This window comes from Oncorhynchus mykiss, chromosome 12 (genome assembly GCF_013265735.2).
Source record: "Oncorhynchus mykiss isolate Arlee chromosome 12, USDA_OmykA_1.1, whole genome shotgun sequence".
NCBI lineage: Eukaryota > Metazoa > Chordata > Actinopteri > Salmoniformes > Salmonidae > Oncorhynchus > Oncorhynchus mykiss.
Window position 1 is genome coordinate 17,081,057 of NC_048576.1, and position 14,787 is coordinate 17,095,843.

Genomic DNA, 14,787 nt, shown 5'->3' on the forward strand with positions numbered 1-14,787 from the left:
ACAGCTCAAATTAGCAAAGAGAAACAGTCCATTACTTTAAGACGAAGGTCAGTCAATCCAGAAAATGTTAAGAACTTTGAAAGTTTCAAGTGCAGTCGCAAAAACCACCAAGTGTTATGAAGAAACTGTCACTCATGACTGCCACAGGAAAGGAGGACCCAGCATTATCTCTGCTGCAGAGGATAAGTTCAGTAGAGTGAACTGCACCTCAGATTGCAGCCCAAATAAATGCTTCACAGAGTTCAATTAACAGACATCTCAACATCAACTGTTCAGAGGAGACTGTGTAAATCAGGCCTTCATGGTCAAATTTCTGCAAAGACACCACTACTAAAGGACACCAATAAGAGACTTGCTTTGGCCAATAAACACGAGCAATGGACATCAGAGACTGGTGGAAATCTGTCCTTTGGTCTGATGAGTCCAAATTTGAGATTTTTGGTTCCAACCGCCGCGTCTTTGTGAGACGCGGAGATCATCCGTTCGCCTACTCTGCATGTGGAGTTCCCACCGTGAAGCATGGAGGTGGTGGTGTGATGGTGCTTTGCTGGGGACACTGATTTATTTTGAATTCATGGCACACTTAACCAGCATGGCTACCACCGCATTCTGCAGCGATACGCCATTTCATCTGGTTTGCGCTTAGTGGGACTGTCATTTGTTTTTCAACAGGACAATGACCCAACACACCTCCAGGCTGTGCAAGGACTATTTGACCAAGAAGGAGAGTGATGGAGTGCTGCATCAGATGACCTGGCCTCCACAATCACCTGACCTCAACCCAATAGAGATGTTTTTGGATGGGTTGGACTGCAGAGTGAAGGAAAAGCAGCCAACAAGTGCTCATCATGTGGGAACTCCTTCAAGACTGTTGGAAAAGCATTCCAGGTGAAGCTGGTTGAGAGTATGCCAAACGTGTGCAAAGCTGTCAAGGCAAAGGGTGGCTACCTTGAAGAATCTCAAATATATTTTGATTTGGTTAATACTTTTTTGGTTACATATGTTTGATTTCATAGTTTTGATGTCTAGTTATGGCCTAAAGTTTTGAGAGTGACAAACATTAATTTCCACAAAGTTTGCTGCTTCAGTGTCTTTAGTTATTTTTGTCAGATGTTACTATGTTACTAGTTACAAGCTTTTCATAACTGTCAAAGGCTTTTATTGACAATTACATGAAGTTGATGTAGAGTCAATATTTGCAGTGTTGGATCTTCTTTTTCAAGACCTCTGCAATCTGCCCTGGCATGCTGTCAATTAACTTCTGGACCACATCCTGACTGATGGCAGCCCATTCTTGTATAATCAATGCTTGGAGTTTGTCAGAATTTGTGGGTTTTTGTTTGTCCACCCGCCTCTTGAGGATTGACCACAAATTCTCAATGGGATTAAGGTCTGGGGAGTTTCCTGGCCATGGACCCAAAATATTGATGTTTTGTTCCCCATGGTGCTCCATCATGCTGGAAACGGCACTGTTCGTCACCAAACTGTTCCTGGATGGTTGGGAGAAGTTGCTCTCGAAGGATGTTTTGGGACCATTTCTTTATTCATGGCTGTGTTCTTAGGCAAAATTGTGAGTGAGCCCACTCCCTTGGCTGAGAAGCAACCCCACACATAAATGGTCTCAGGATGCTTTACTGTTGGCATGACACAGGACTGATGGTAGCGCTCACCTTGTCTTCTCCGGACAAGCTTTTTTCCTGAAACAATCAAAAGGGGGATTCATTAGAGAAAATGACTTTACCCCAGTCCTCAGAAGTCCAATCCCTGTACCTTTTGCAGAATATCAGTCTGTCCCTGATGTCTATCCTGGAGAGAAGTGACTTCTCTGCTGACCTTCTTGACACCAGGCATCCTCCAAAAGTCTTCGCCTCACTGTGCGTGCAGATGCACTCACACCTGCCTGCTGCCATTCCTGAGCAAGCTCTGTACTGGTGGTGCCCCGGATCCCACAGCTGAATCAACTTTAGGAGACGGTCCTGGTGCTTGCTGGACTTTCTTCACAACAATTGAACCTCTCTCCTTGAAGTTCTTGATGATCCGATGAATGGATGATTTAGGTGCAATCTTACTAGCAGCAATATCCTTGCCTGTGAAGCCCTTCTTATGCAAAGCAATGACAACAGCACGTGTTTCCTTGCAGGTAACCATGATTGACAGAGGAAGAACAATGATTCCAAGCTCCACCCTCCTTTTGAAGCTTCCAGTCTGTTATTCAAACTCAATCAGCATTACAGAGTGATCTCCAGCCTTGTCCTCGTCAACACTCACACCTGTGTTAACGAGAGAGTCACTGACATGATGTCAGCTGGTCCTTTTGTGGCAGGGCTGAAATGCAGCGAAAATATTTTTGGGGTATTCAGTTAATTTGCATGGCAAAGAGGGACTTTGCAATTCATCTGATCACTCTTCATAACGTTCTGGAGTATATGCAAATTGCTTTCATACAAACTGAGGCAGCAGACTGTGAAAATTAATATTTGTGTCATTCTCAAAACTTTTGGCCACGACTGTACACTATTATTCTACAATGTAGAAAATAGTCAAAATAAAAAGCCTTGAATAAGACGGTGTCCCCAAACTGTTGACTGGTATTGTAATATTGACTCCGCTCAACATTGAAAGTGTGACAACATCAGAAGCCTGTGCTTAGTGACGTACCAGTGGCGCTAGCGTACACCACCCGCGCCTTGGGCAGTTTGTTTTGCAGCTCCAGGACGGCCAGTCCAGTCTTGGTGGGTTTGGACGAGCCGATGGGACAGACATTTTTTGCTTTGTGACACTCGTCATACACAATCTGAACGGGCTTGGGTTAAGGAAAGGTGGTGTTATCTTCACTAAACAATTGACGTCTACCGGTTACAACGACTTCTTGTGGCAGTTACATAGACCCAGATGACAATTAAGTTTTCTATATTTTTTTACAGTAGTCTGGTGGCCAATGAAAAGATACGACTCCGTCGAAGGCCTGTCCACACCAGTGGAGCAGCTGTTTGAAGCGGGTCTTGTACTTCCCTCCAGACTGGCTCTCTCCTATCAGAGAGGAATACGTAGCGAAGATCACCCCCTTCTTCACACTGCCGTTGTGTTTGGACGAGATCTTACCATACTTAAACTGGGAAACAGACAAAATAGGACATGTTTTTGAGTGAAGGAGAACAATACCCTTTTATGCATGTTAACATGTCTTTTTGTCAGGCAAATATGAAAAGGATATCCAGTGTAAAGGAACCTCCTCAATTTTTTACCACGTAAGAAACATGCATGGTGATGTACATCTGCACCCACTGGACAACCTCTTACCTTGTTGAGGGAATAGACTGGAATGTTCTTGGCTCCTATGTCTTTCAGATCCCTCTCTGCATCATACTTCAGGTCATTAGAAACACTGAACCTGTGAAGGAGATGGAATAGCTTTTGTCAAATGGGAAAGTGTGTGTACCATCATCCCCCTTAATGGGCGGGACGTATCATGTAATCCTAGTTGTGGTGTTACCAGAGTGATCTCTTTCTGCCCAGGAGGTAGTTCTCGTAGATTATCCCAGCGATGGTTCGGCCCTTCCCCACTCCGGCCCCGTCTCCTATCAGATAGGACGCTCGGTCGCCGTTAGGGAGGAATGTTTCATGTTGCTATGGAGACAAGAAATATTTCAGGACATTCAGTTAATTCCCAGTACAAGGTATGCGAATACTCATCTACACTGGTACATGAAGTAGTGCCAAGCTGTGGTAGGGTCTATATCTGGCCAGGCGAGCGTGACAGTGGCAAGCTGTAGTAGGGTCTATATCTGGCCAGGCGAGCATGCAGTAGTGCCAAGCTGTGGTAGGGTCTAGATCTGGCCGGGCGAGCATGACATAGCGCCAAGATGTAGTAGGGTCTAGATCTGGCCGGGCGAGCGTGAAATAACGCCAAGCTGAAGTAGGGTCTGTATTCAGACCTGCCAACCCTGTCCAACTTTTTAGAGTACCAGAAACCCGTGAAAAATTGGAATTCTTTCCCCCAGCACTCTCGTTTGAGAGTGATTGCAATTATAGAATTGTACCAAATCAAGTCTATAAAAAGGTTGGAATACTTTTTCTTGACAGCATTCCATCTACACACATGGTTAAAGTCACTAACATCTAATTAGAAAGAACACACAAAGCTCCTTTATTCTTGGAGATTTTATTTTATTAAACAAATAACAAGTTATTTGTTTAGGTACAAAAGTCTTATCTATGATAAAAAATCAAATTAAACTGATATGATAAGAACAAATGTTTGAAGTAGAGGTCGACCGATTAATTAGGGCCGATTTCAAGTTTTCATAATCGGAAACTCTGTATTTTTGGACACCGATTTGGCCTGATTTTTTTCTTTAACACACCTTTATTTAACTAGGCAAGTCAGTTAAGAACACGTTCTTATTTTCAATGACAGCCTAGGAACGGTGGGTTAACTGCCTTGTTCAGGGGCAGAACAGATTTTTACCTTGTCAGCTCGGGGATTCAATCTTGCAACCTTACAGTTATCTAGTCCAACGCTCTAACCACCTGCCTCATTGCACTCCACGAGGAGCCTGCCTGTTACGCGAATGCAGTAAGAAGCCAAGGTAAATTACTAGCTAGCATTAAACTTCTTATAAAAAACAATCACTAGTTAACTACACATGGTTGATGATATTACTAGTTTATCTGGCGTGTCCTGCGTTGCATATAATCGATGCAGTGCGTATTCGCAAAAAAGGACTGTCGTTCCTCCAATGTGTACCTAAAAATAAACATAAATGCCATAACATAAATTCTTAAAATCAATACACAAGTATATATTTTTAAACCTGCATATTTAGTTAATATTGCCTGCTAACATGACTGTGTGACCTGGCTCGTTGCGAACTGTGTGAAGACTATTTCTTCCTAACAAAGACAGCCAACGGGGGATGATTTAACAAAAGCGCATTTACGAAAAAAAGCACAATCGTTTCACGACTGTACCTAACCATAAACATCAATGCCTTTCTTAAAATAAATAAAATAGAAGTATATATTTTAAAACCTGCATATTTAGCAAAAATAAATCCAGGTTAGCAGGCAATATTAACCAGGTGAAATTGTGTCACTTCTCTTGCGTTCATTGCATGCAGAGTCAGGGTATATGCAACAGTTTGGGCCGCTTAATTTGCCATTTTACGTAATTATGACATAACATTGACGGTTGTGCAATGTAACCGGAATATTTAGACTTATGGATGCCACCCGTTAGATAAAATACGGAACGGTTCTGTATTTTCACTGAACGATAAGCATTCATTCAAACAGCACTTTTGTGTGTTTTGCCAGCAGCTCATCACTGTGCTTCAAGCATTGAGCTGTTTATGACTTGAAGCCTATCAACTCCCGAGATTAGGCTGGTGTAACCAATGTGAAATGGCTAGCTAGTTAGCGGGGTGCGCACTAATAGCGTTTCAAACGTCACTCGCTCTGAGACTTGGAGTAGTTGTTCCCCTTGCTCTGCAAGGGCCATGGCTTTTGTGGAGCGATGGGTAACGATGCTTCGAGGGTGGCTGTTGTCGATGTGTTCCTGGTTCGAGCGAGGAGAAAGCTATACTGTTACACTGGCAATACTAAAGTGCCTATAAGAACATCCAATAGTCAAAAGGTATATGAAATACAAATCGTATAGAGAGAAATAGTCCTATAATTCCTATAATAACTACAACCTAAAACTTCTTATCTGGGAATATTGAAGACTCATGTTAAAAGGAACCACCAGCTTTCATATGTTCTCATGTTCTGAGCAAGGAACTTAAACGTTAGCTTTTTTACATGGCACATATTGCACTTTTACTTTCTTCTCCAACACTTTGTTTTTGCATTATTTAAACCAAATTGAACGTTTCATTATTTATTTGAGGCTACATTTATTTTATGTATATTAAGTTAAAATAAGTGTTCATTCAGTATTGTTGTACTTGTCATTATTACAAAAAAATAAAAATAATAATCAGATTAAATCGGTATCGGCTATTTTTTGGTCCTCCAATAATCGGTATCAGCGTTGAAAAATCATAAAATCGGTCGACCTCTAGTTTGAAGCATAGCGTCAGTATCCATTTTTTATTATTATGGATAACATGTTTAAAAAACTATGATAGGAAACAGTGGGTGAGAACAAATCTTCTGGAGACCTTCAAAATGTTAAAGAAATAATTTCCTAGACAGATTTGCCTTACGCAGCAGGGCTTCAGTGTAAACTTCTCTGTGGCAAACAGTTCCTCTGGCAATCATTGAAACCTTCTTGGTAATGAGGGCACTCAGCAAGTCTGTACTGAGGGAGGCTCTGTACTGGGTTTTGTTCTTGGAATGAGACTGAATACAAATTTCAGTCGGCATTGCAGTGGAATATGACCAAAACCCCAGCATCACAGCCAAAAGGTGGGAGTAGACCAGGCTGCCCCCCCCCCTTTTCATTGTGCTGATTTCTCTCCAGGCCTGATGCGTGCGGATGTTGACCAGACTCTGCTCAAAGGTTGTTGCCTGATAGAGTCTAAACTCATCTTCCACCAGCTCAACAGAGGCTCCCTCAGGAATAATTCAGGGAAATCGTGCCATGAAAAGGTTGAGGGATGAGAACTTGGCAGTCTGCCTGTTGGCAATGTTAGCGACCACTGCATGCTGGAGGAGCACGTCTCCAAATGGAAATTTCAGCAACATGTCGTCTACTACAGAAGAAAATACGTTTCTGACATCTGCATAGAAGGTCTTCAGATCCAGCTTGCCTTGGCTTCCTATGTAGGTGCGGATGTCCTGGTCAATGGACAGCGCCTTGTCAGGAAGCTGGTTGTCGCTCTCCAGGTAGAGTGTAGGCTTGACACCACTACTCGTTTCTGCCATCATGGTATTGACAGTGTCTGACTTGCAGAAGGATAACATTAGTTTCAGCAGTTGCATCTCGAAAGTTGACAGTAAAATTTGAATGCACGGCTCCTCTCATTGTAGAATCATACCAAAAATTGGTATGACTAAAAGGATGCATAGATTTTGATACTGGTTCTGAGATAAATTTTAGGACTTACATGTTTTGTAAGATATTTTGGTCCTTCTTTCTTTTTTGCCTTTTGTTTTGCCACTTTGTCCCAAATATCCCTTTGCTTGAACAGATACTGAATCAGGTCGAAGGTTTTGTCAGTAGGTCCACATTTGGTGGGGGATAGCGTGACTTTGCTTCCAGAGGAGCCAGGCGGGGGTATTGGCAATGTGGTGATGGTGGAGGAGGAGGAAAAACGCTTGGGCTGCCTAGCAGAGGGCTCAAGTGAGGACGAGGAGGAAGATGTAGCTGTTGTGGTGGAGCTTGGGGGCACAGTGGTCTTCTTTCCCGATACCTCATCGGCAAAGAACACTGTGAGAGGATCCCATTGCTGCAGAAGGCGGTTGATACACTGGCCAAGGGATAACCACCTTGTAGATACCAGCTTCAAAATCTTCCTGACATCAGTGTCCTACAGGATCTGTAGGTCACGCAGAGAAGCCTTTCTCTTGCTACTCTTGTTGAGATAGTAAAAGATGGTTACGAGAAAGTCTTCAGTATTAACACTGAGCTGCCTCGACGCCTTCTCTGCAGCTATGTGTATCAAATGGCAGGCACAACCAACCAAGTACTCATTTTCATTTCGGGTCTTCAGAAATGCTGCCACCTCTTTTCCCAGACCTTGCATGACAACAGCATTATCTGCTGCAAAACTCACAATTGGACCACGGAATGTTCCTCTTCTTCATTTCAGTGTCAATTATGTCAAATACAGCTCTTCCTGTAGACTCACTCGATTCACATAGCTTAAGCAATAACACTACTACCATGCTGATACTTGCACTGAAGAACCGTAATACAATCTGATACATTTTGACATCCTCCATGTCAGTACTGCCATCGGTAGCCAGGCTGAAAGGACACCTCTTCATCGGTTCTGTGATTCCTTGCTCATCATCAAGGGCCAGTGTTTTGATTATGTTTGCATTGCGATGTCACTGTCGGGAAACATCTTTTGAAAAAGTGGCCCTGCATGGTCTGCCACAGCCAATGGCAGGTTGTGTTCAACAATATACACTACCGTTCAAAAGTTTGGGGTCACTTAGAAATGTCCTTGTTTTCCATGAAAACATACATGAAATTAGTTGCAAAATGAATAGGAAATATAGTCAAGACGTTGATAAGGTTATAAATAATGATTATTAATTGAAATATGTGTCCTTCAAACTTTGCCTTCGTCAAAAACAATCGTCCATTTGCAGCAATTACAGCCTTGCAGACTTTTGGCATTCTAGTATTCAATTTGTTAAGGTAATCTGAAGAGATTTCACCCATACTTCCTGAAGCACCTCCCACAAGTTGGATTGATGGGCACAAATAAATTAATTTTAAAAATCCTACAATGTGATTTTCTGGATTTTTTTTCTAATTTTGTCTGTCATAGTTGAAGTGTACCTATGATGAAAATTACAGGCCTCTCATCTTTTTAAGTGAGAGAACATGCACAATTGGTGGCTGACTAAATACTTTTTTGCCCCACTGTATGGGTCACTTAAAGGCAATAGTAATATTATGCAATATATCTTAGGATCAAATCATTTAGCATCCTTATATGAAAGCACTTACCTGAGCTTCCTTGATGATTGATGTCAACATCATACTTGCACAAAATACAAAAAGCATGATATGGTAGCTTGGATTGCGTCAAGCATGACCACTTCTCCTGGTATCGAGGAAGGAAGGTCTGAGGCGCGTGTACTCTGCTTTTTTGGGGTTCGGGGCTACTGTTGCTGCTCTGTCTGTTTCTCTCAGTCTCCTCACTCTCATAGTGTGACATCGCTTTACTGACTGGCTGCAGTAACAATGATTTGCCAAATTAGCTGCTCATTTTGTTATTGCATGGAACCTACACTTACTTGTTTTTCAAGAGCACATGTGCTTAGACAAACATTATGGATCACACCTGATTCAGTTCAGTCTTCTGAAAAGGTATTTACAAAATAAATATGTTTTGTGGAATTAGCACAAATTGTCTGTTTGTTTATTCCATTACATGTACAGTGTAGATAATTATTTTACTTAATATAATGTTTTTCTTAGCACATGCCCCCAAGTTTAGTCTCTATAGTAGAGGAACGCTTGTCACCTCTCAAACAGGGCCAATCACTAGGGCCAGCTCACAAGTATTGGGGTGGCAGGTAGCCTAGTGGTTAGAGTGTTGGACTAGTAACCGAAAGGTTGCTAGATAGAATCCCCGAGCTGACAAGGTAAAAATCTGTCGTTCTGCCCCTGAACAAGGCAGTTAACCCACAGTTCCTAGGCCGTCATTGTAAATAAGAATTTGTTCTTAACTGACTCGCCTAGTTAAATAAAGGTTTAAAAATATATTTAATTGCTTTTTAGACACGCTTCCTAATCAAAACTATAAGCTAAATCATTTTGAAAACAACAAAAAAAAAAATGATTGCATCGACAGACCGCAAACTGGCTACACAAAGTTCAGTAGGCTACCGCAAAGGGAATCTGAACGCTGTTCGCTAGCAGAGTCTGCTGTTTCAGCCTATGTAAAATCCTATTGTATTTCTTTGCAGCGCATACATGATTTTAGATATTGATAAAATCTCAAATCTAGTGCCAAGGTATTTTAGAAGAACTGCCTCTTTAGCGAATACCAGACACTCATTCATTCTTAGTTACACAGTCTTCTAAAGTCCTCACTCCATTTAATGCCAAGATGTATTATTTTATTATACTTTTGTAATGCTTTTTGTGACGTGGATCATAATTAGTCTATCAGGTTGTGTGATCATCGTAATGTTACATGGAAAATACAACTAATGGGATGCAGAATTAAATGTATATCACACTCGCACAAATGCGTTATTTTTCACATTTGCATTTAATTTCTCTCACTAGCAAATGCGAGTGAACTGCTGGCACTTTAGAGCCCACTGAAAGTTCATCTTACATTCGCTAACATTAGCTTGAAACAATTAATTTCCACAACACACGGAGTCGAAAAGGGAGTTGTTCATGTGTTTACGTACAGCTGACAGTCAGAAAACTCTGCATCACAACAAACAGGAGAGGCAAACACGGGGTAGCTACGTCCAATAATGATGTACTCATCTCCATGTCCATTGACAAACTCTGTACATGTCTGTGTGTTGCAGCTCTAGAATCGGGGTGTTAGATTTACTCTATATATTTTTTATTAAAACGTTATTTATATATATATATATATATATATATATAAAATAAAAATAAATCAGGCCCTATTCATTTCTGCTTAATTTTTTTACTCGGATCTCGTACCTGGACAGAGAATTACATTGTTGGTACGCAAAATGCGTGCATGTTGGCAGGTCTGTATATCTAGCCAGGTGTTCATAAAGTAATGCCAAGCTGTAGTAGGGTCTATATCTGGCCAGGTGATCATAAAGTAGTGCCAAGCTGTAGTAGGGTCTATATCTGGCCAGGTGATCATAAAGTAGTGCCAAGCTGTAGTAGGGTCTATATCTGGCCAGGTGATCATAAAGTAGTGCCAAGCTGTAGTAGGGTCTATATCTGGCCAGGTGATCATAAAGTAGTGCCAAGCTGTAGTAGGGTCTATATCTGGCCAGGTGATCATAAAGTAGTGCCAAGCTGTAGTAGGGTCTATATCTGGCCAGGTGAGCATAAAGTAGTGCCAAGCTGTAGTAGGGTCTATATCTGGCCAGGTGAGCAGTAGTGTAAAGGTGTAGGATCTTTACCTGGGAAGCGTATGTGATGGCCTCCAGCTGCAGAGCAGACAGCCAGCCGCGGTCGATGGTCTCCTCCGGTATGGACATTCTGTACCACACGTTGGGAGGATTCACACTGGACAGGGAGCTTGTCTCCACAACTGGGTCTGGGTGACGCAGCCCGATCCGCACTGGAACAAGCAACATGATCAGTCAGTCAACCAACTGATCAATGAAACCTTCATTTTGAATCAACTCCTCTGCTCCCCAAAAACAAAGTGACTCAGGTGGAGCCCATGCAGAGGTTCACAGTATCTTTCATCAGTCAATAGCTTTAGTAAAGGTGAAAGAACACTAAATAGTTGGGAGTACTCAGAGTAAAGCTTACATTTCATGGGCATGTACTCAGCGTATGTCTCAGCATGACCCAACTCTTCATCCTCCTCTTCCTCAGCCTCCTCCTCCATTCCTGGGAGTTTCTATAAAAACATATCACTGATTATAAAGCAGACTGAAGTATTTCAAAGAAACTCAGGTTCTGTCATTCAACATGGGGAACGGGTAGAGATTTTATTAGCACTACCACGACCTCTGCCTTTTGGTTAAGAGTCAGTGATTGGACGATGCCACAAACTCACTAGTGTAGGTGAGAAGCTCCGCACTTTCACGTCGTCGTTCACCCAGACCCGAGCGGAGTCTTTACCTGACACCTCCTTTATCCCGTTGTTCAGTTCCGCTGTGAGAACAGAAAGAGAGGAATCATTAGTGTAAAAACAGACAACTGACCAAGTCCATTATAAACAAAGACATTCACACACTTAGGCATGATTCACTTGAACTGAACAGCCCAAGGTCACTTCTTAAGTGACTTCACTGCTTCCCAAGTGTAAACAAACCTTAAATAAAGTGGGCGTGAACTGTGGAAGTGCCATACAGGTGTGAAAACTGGACCCTTTTACAACAACGCTTTCCTTTCCCATCCTGTGATACACAACACTAGTTTCTGAGAGGATTCCTGATCATCTTGTCCATACCTGTTTTATGCATCATCTTTGTCGAGACCAGTATTATCTCTGCGAGAATGAGAGCATTGAACATAGACATGTTTGGTACACATTAATGATCCTGTGAGTTAAGTTAATACTCTGTACAGTGAAGGGTTTTGACATGGCTGTTACATCCTGGTTAGCCTTTTCCAAACTAAACTTAAAAGAGCAAAATAGATAGACATGGGAATGGCATGAATGGATTGAACACTGGTACTCAAAATAACATGTGCAGAAAATGTCTATGGCTACATGACATCATTCTCGACCGCTTCTTCTAACTGAAATATCTGCACCTTTAAATAAGAGCAGTTTTAGCCCTTCAAAGGATTCCATCCCTTGACAAGGTCACCTCTGATCTTAGAAAATGGTATAGAATAGGTGAGACCCATATGGTAGTGACATCAAGTGTTCTTGTTTTCTCAAAAAGCAAAAGGCTGGGAAAAGAAAAGCCATTTTTGGAGCCATTGGAACGCAGTCACGGTTCAATTAGTACTGTGACTCACTGGTGCCTGTGGCTATTGCTGTGGCGACCGGCTGGGCGATGTCGTGAGGTGGCTTGAGCCTCATGAGTTCCACCAGACTACTACCCTTCATGGTGCTGCCCTTCAGACCGCCTGTCCTCAACAGGTCCTTCAGCTGGATCTGACACACAGGGGGAAAGACATATGTTATAACACGGAAGGCTCTATATCTAAAGTTCAGTAGTCCCTACATTGAAAAAAAAATATTTTGCAAGAGGCAGCACAGGAAGTGAAGAACCTCTCAGCCCTCATGAACTCTACCAAATCAGAGAGCACACACACATTTGTATATTTTTCATTTTCAGCAGCATTTTTGTCCAAGGGCAAAAGCATTTCCTCCACTGACCTGCTCTAGACTGGAAGAAACCACTGTGGAGACTGCGGAGGGGAGAGCCGTGGAGGAGGTGAGTGTGGAAGTGGACCCCCGCAGGGCTGAGGGAGTGGTATGGACTACCTTGGTGACTGTGATGGTATGTCTGGCAGTGCCTCCAGTTGAGGGCTTGGTCACAACGATTGTTCCCAGCGATGGCAACTGATTCAGTTGATTTAAGACAAATGTGGTGGTTGAGGGTTGAGGTTTGTGCTGGTGGACCAGTGAGCAGAGTAAAGAGACAGGGGAAGAGGGTGAGATGTTACCACACAGAAAATATACTACAGTACAACACTAGACAATTAGAGTCAATACACTAATTGCAAATAGGTCAAATAGTTTTTAATTGATGGTCTATGTTCTCAAAATGTGTAGACAACGCACAAATATTCTGGGTCCTTTTTAAATGGGAACAAACATGTGACAACATTCTCAAACGGAAAGCAAACTTGCTGGGCAAGTTTAGGCAGTGGCTGGCTTCTCCATTTCAAAACCCTGTTTACCAGTTGTCTGAATAGGTTTCTTAGTAACAGCAAACTAAACAATATTTAGTTGAATAGAGTTCCTACCCTGATTGTGCCTGTAGAATTGGGTGGAGCTGTGACTCCCGTTGGCTCCATCCCTGAGTCAACACCCAGGGCACTGATGGAGATGGACTGGAGAGAAACAAAACTCACATCAGCACCAGAGAACACTACACATTAAAGCAGCGCCCAGGCTGTCCTTTAGTTATGTATTCATGCAGATCAGAGGAAAATATACTACTGAGATGCTAGGAGGAGGCCACTATAACCTATTGAGATAACTATATAGTAGAGGTCGACCGATTATGATTTTTCAACGGCGATACCAATACCGATTATTGGAGGACCAGAAAAGCCGATACCGATTGGCCAATTTTTTTTATTTGTAATAATGACAATTACAACAATACTGAATTAACACTTATTTTAACTTAATATAAAACATCAATAAAATCAATTTAGCCTCAAATAAATAATGAAACATGTTCAATTTGGTTTAAATAATGCAAAAACAAAGTGTTGGAGAAGAAAGTAATATGTGCCATATAAAAATATGTGCCATGTAAAAAAGCTAATGTTTAAGTTCCTTGCTCAGAACATAAGAACATATGAAAGTTGGTGGTTCCTTTTAACACGAGAGGATATTCCAAGGTAAGAGGTTTTAGGTTGTAGTTAATATAGTATTTATAGGACTATTTCTCTCTATACCATTTGTATTTCTTATACCTTCGACTATTGGATGTTCTTATAGGCAATATAATATTGCCAGTGTAACAGTAAAGCTTCCGGCCCCTCCTCGCCCCTACCTGGGCTCGAACCAGGAACACATCGACAACAGCCACACTCGAAGCATCGTTACCCATCGCTCCACAAAAGCCGCGGCCCTTGCAGCGCAAGGGGAATAACTACTCCAAATCTAAAAGCGAGTGAAGTTTGAAACAGTATTAGCGCACACCCAGCTAACTAGCTAGCCATTTCACATTGGTTACACCAGCCATTAGGCTGATAGGTTTGAAGTCATAAACAGTGCTGCGCTTGCGAAGGGCTGGTGACAAAACACACGAAAGTGCTGTTTGAATAATTGATTACAGGACTGCTGCTGCTCAGTCAGACTGCTCTATCAAATCAGACTTAATTATAACATAATAACACACAGAAATACGAGCCTTTGGTCATTAATATGATCGAATCCGGAAACTATCATTACGAAAACAAAGCGTTTATTATTTCAGTGAAATACGGAACCGTTTGGTATTTTATCTAACGGGTGGCATCCCTAAGTCTAAATATTCTTGTTACATTGCACAACCTTCAATGCATGTCATAGTTACGTAAAATTCTGGCAAATTAGTTCGCAATGAGCCAGGTAGCCCAAACTGTTGCATATACCCTGACTCTGCGTGCAATGAACGCAAGAGAAACGACACAATTTCACCTGGTTAATATTACCTGGTAAACTGGATTAGTAGTTATAACTAGTGATTATGATTGATTGTTTTTTATAAGAAGTTTAATGCTAGCTAGCAATTTACCTTGGCTTCTTACTGCATTCGCGTAACAGGCAGGCTACTCGTGGAGTGCAATGGTTAGAGCGTTGG

At 41.9% G+C, this 14,787-nt stretch overlaps 1 protein-coding gene across 4 annotated transcripts in view; it reads right to left on the bottom strand.

The window, feature by feature from the left end:
* The window catches only part of LOC110537076 (protein strawberry notch homolog 1), a 30,010-nt gene that overhangs the window by 12,876 nt on the left and 2,347 nt on the right, over nt 1-14,787 (bottom strand). For 3 of the 4 annotated variants that reach the window (XM_021622830.2, XM_021622829.2, XM_021622828.2), the window contains exons 3-13: nt 13,235-13,321; nt 12,642-12,878; nt 12,278-12,416; nt 11,760-11,798; nt 11,364-11,461; nt 11,114-11,204; nt 10,756-10,916; nt 3,494-3,627; nt 3,301-3,391; nt 2,951-3,112; nt 2,659-2,794 (exon numbers count right to left, since the gene is read on the bottom strand). In XM_021622830.2, the coding sequence (XP_021478505.2) occupies nt 2,659-2,794; nt 2,951-3,112; nt 3,301-3,391; nt 3,494-3,627; nt 10,756-10,916; nt 11,114-11,204; nt 11,364-11,461; nt 11,760-11,798; nt 12,278-12,416; nt 12,642-12,878; nt 13,235-13,321 (1,375 nt within the window). The remainder of the gene's footprint in view (nt 1-2,658; nt 2,795-2,950; nt 3,113-3,300; nt 3,392-3,493; nt 3,628-10,755; nt 10,917-11,113; nt 11,205-11,363; nt 11,462-11,759; nt 11,799-12,277; nt 12,417-12,641; nt 12,879-13,234; nt 13,322-14,787) is intronic. The other variant, XM_021622831.2, reaches the window with a different exon arrangement.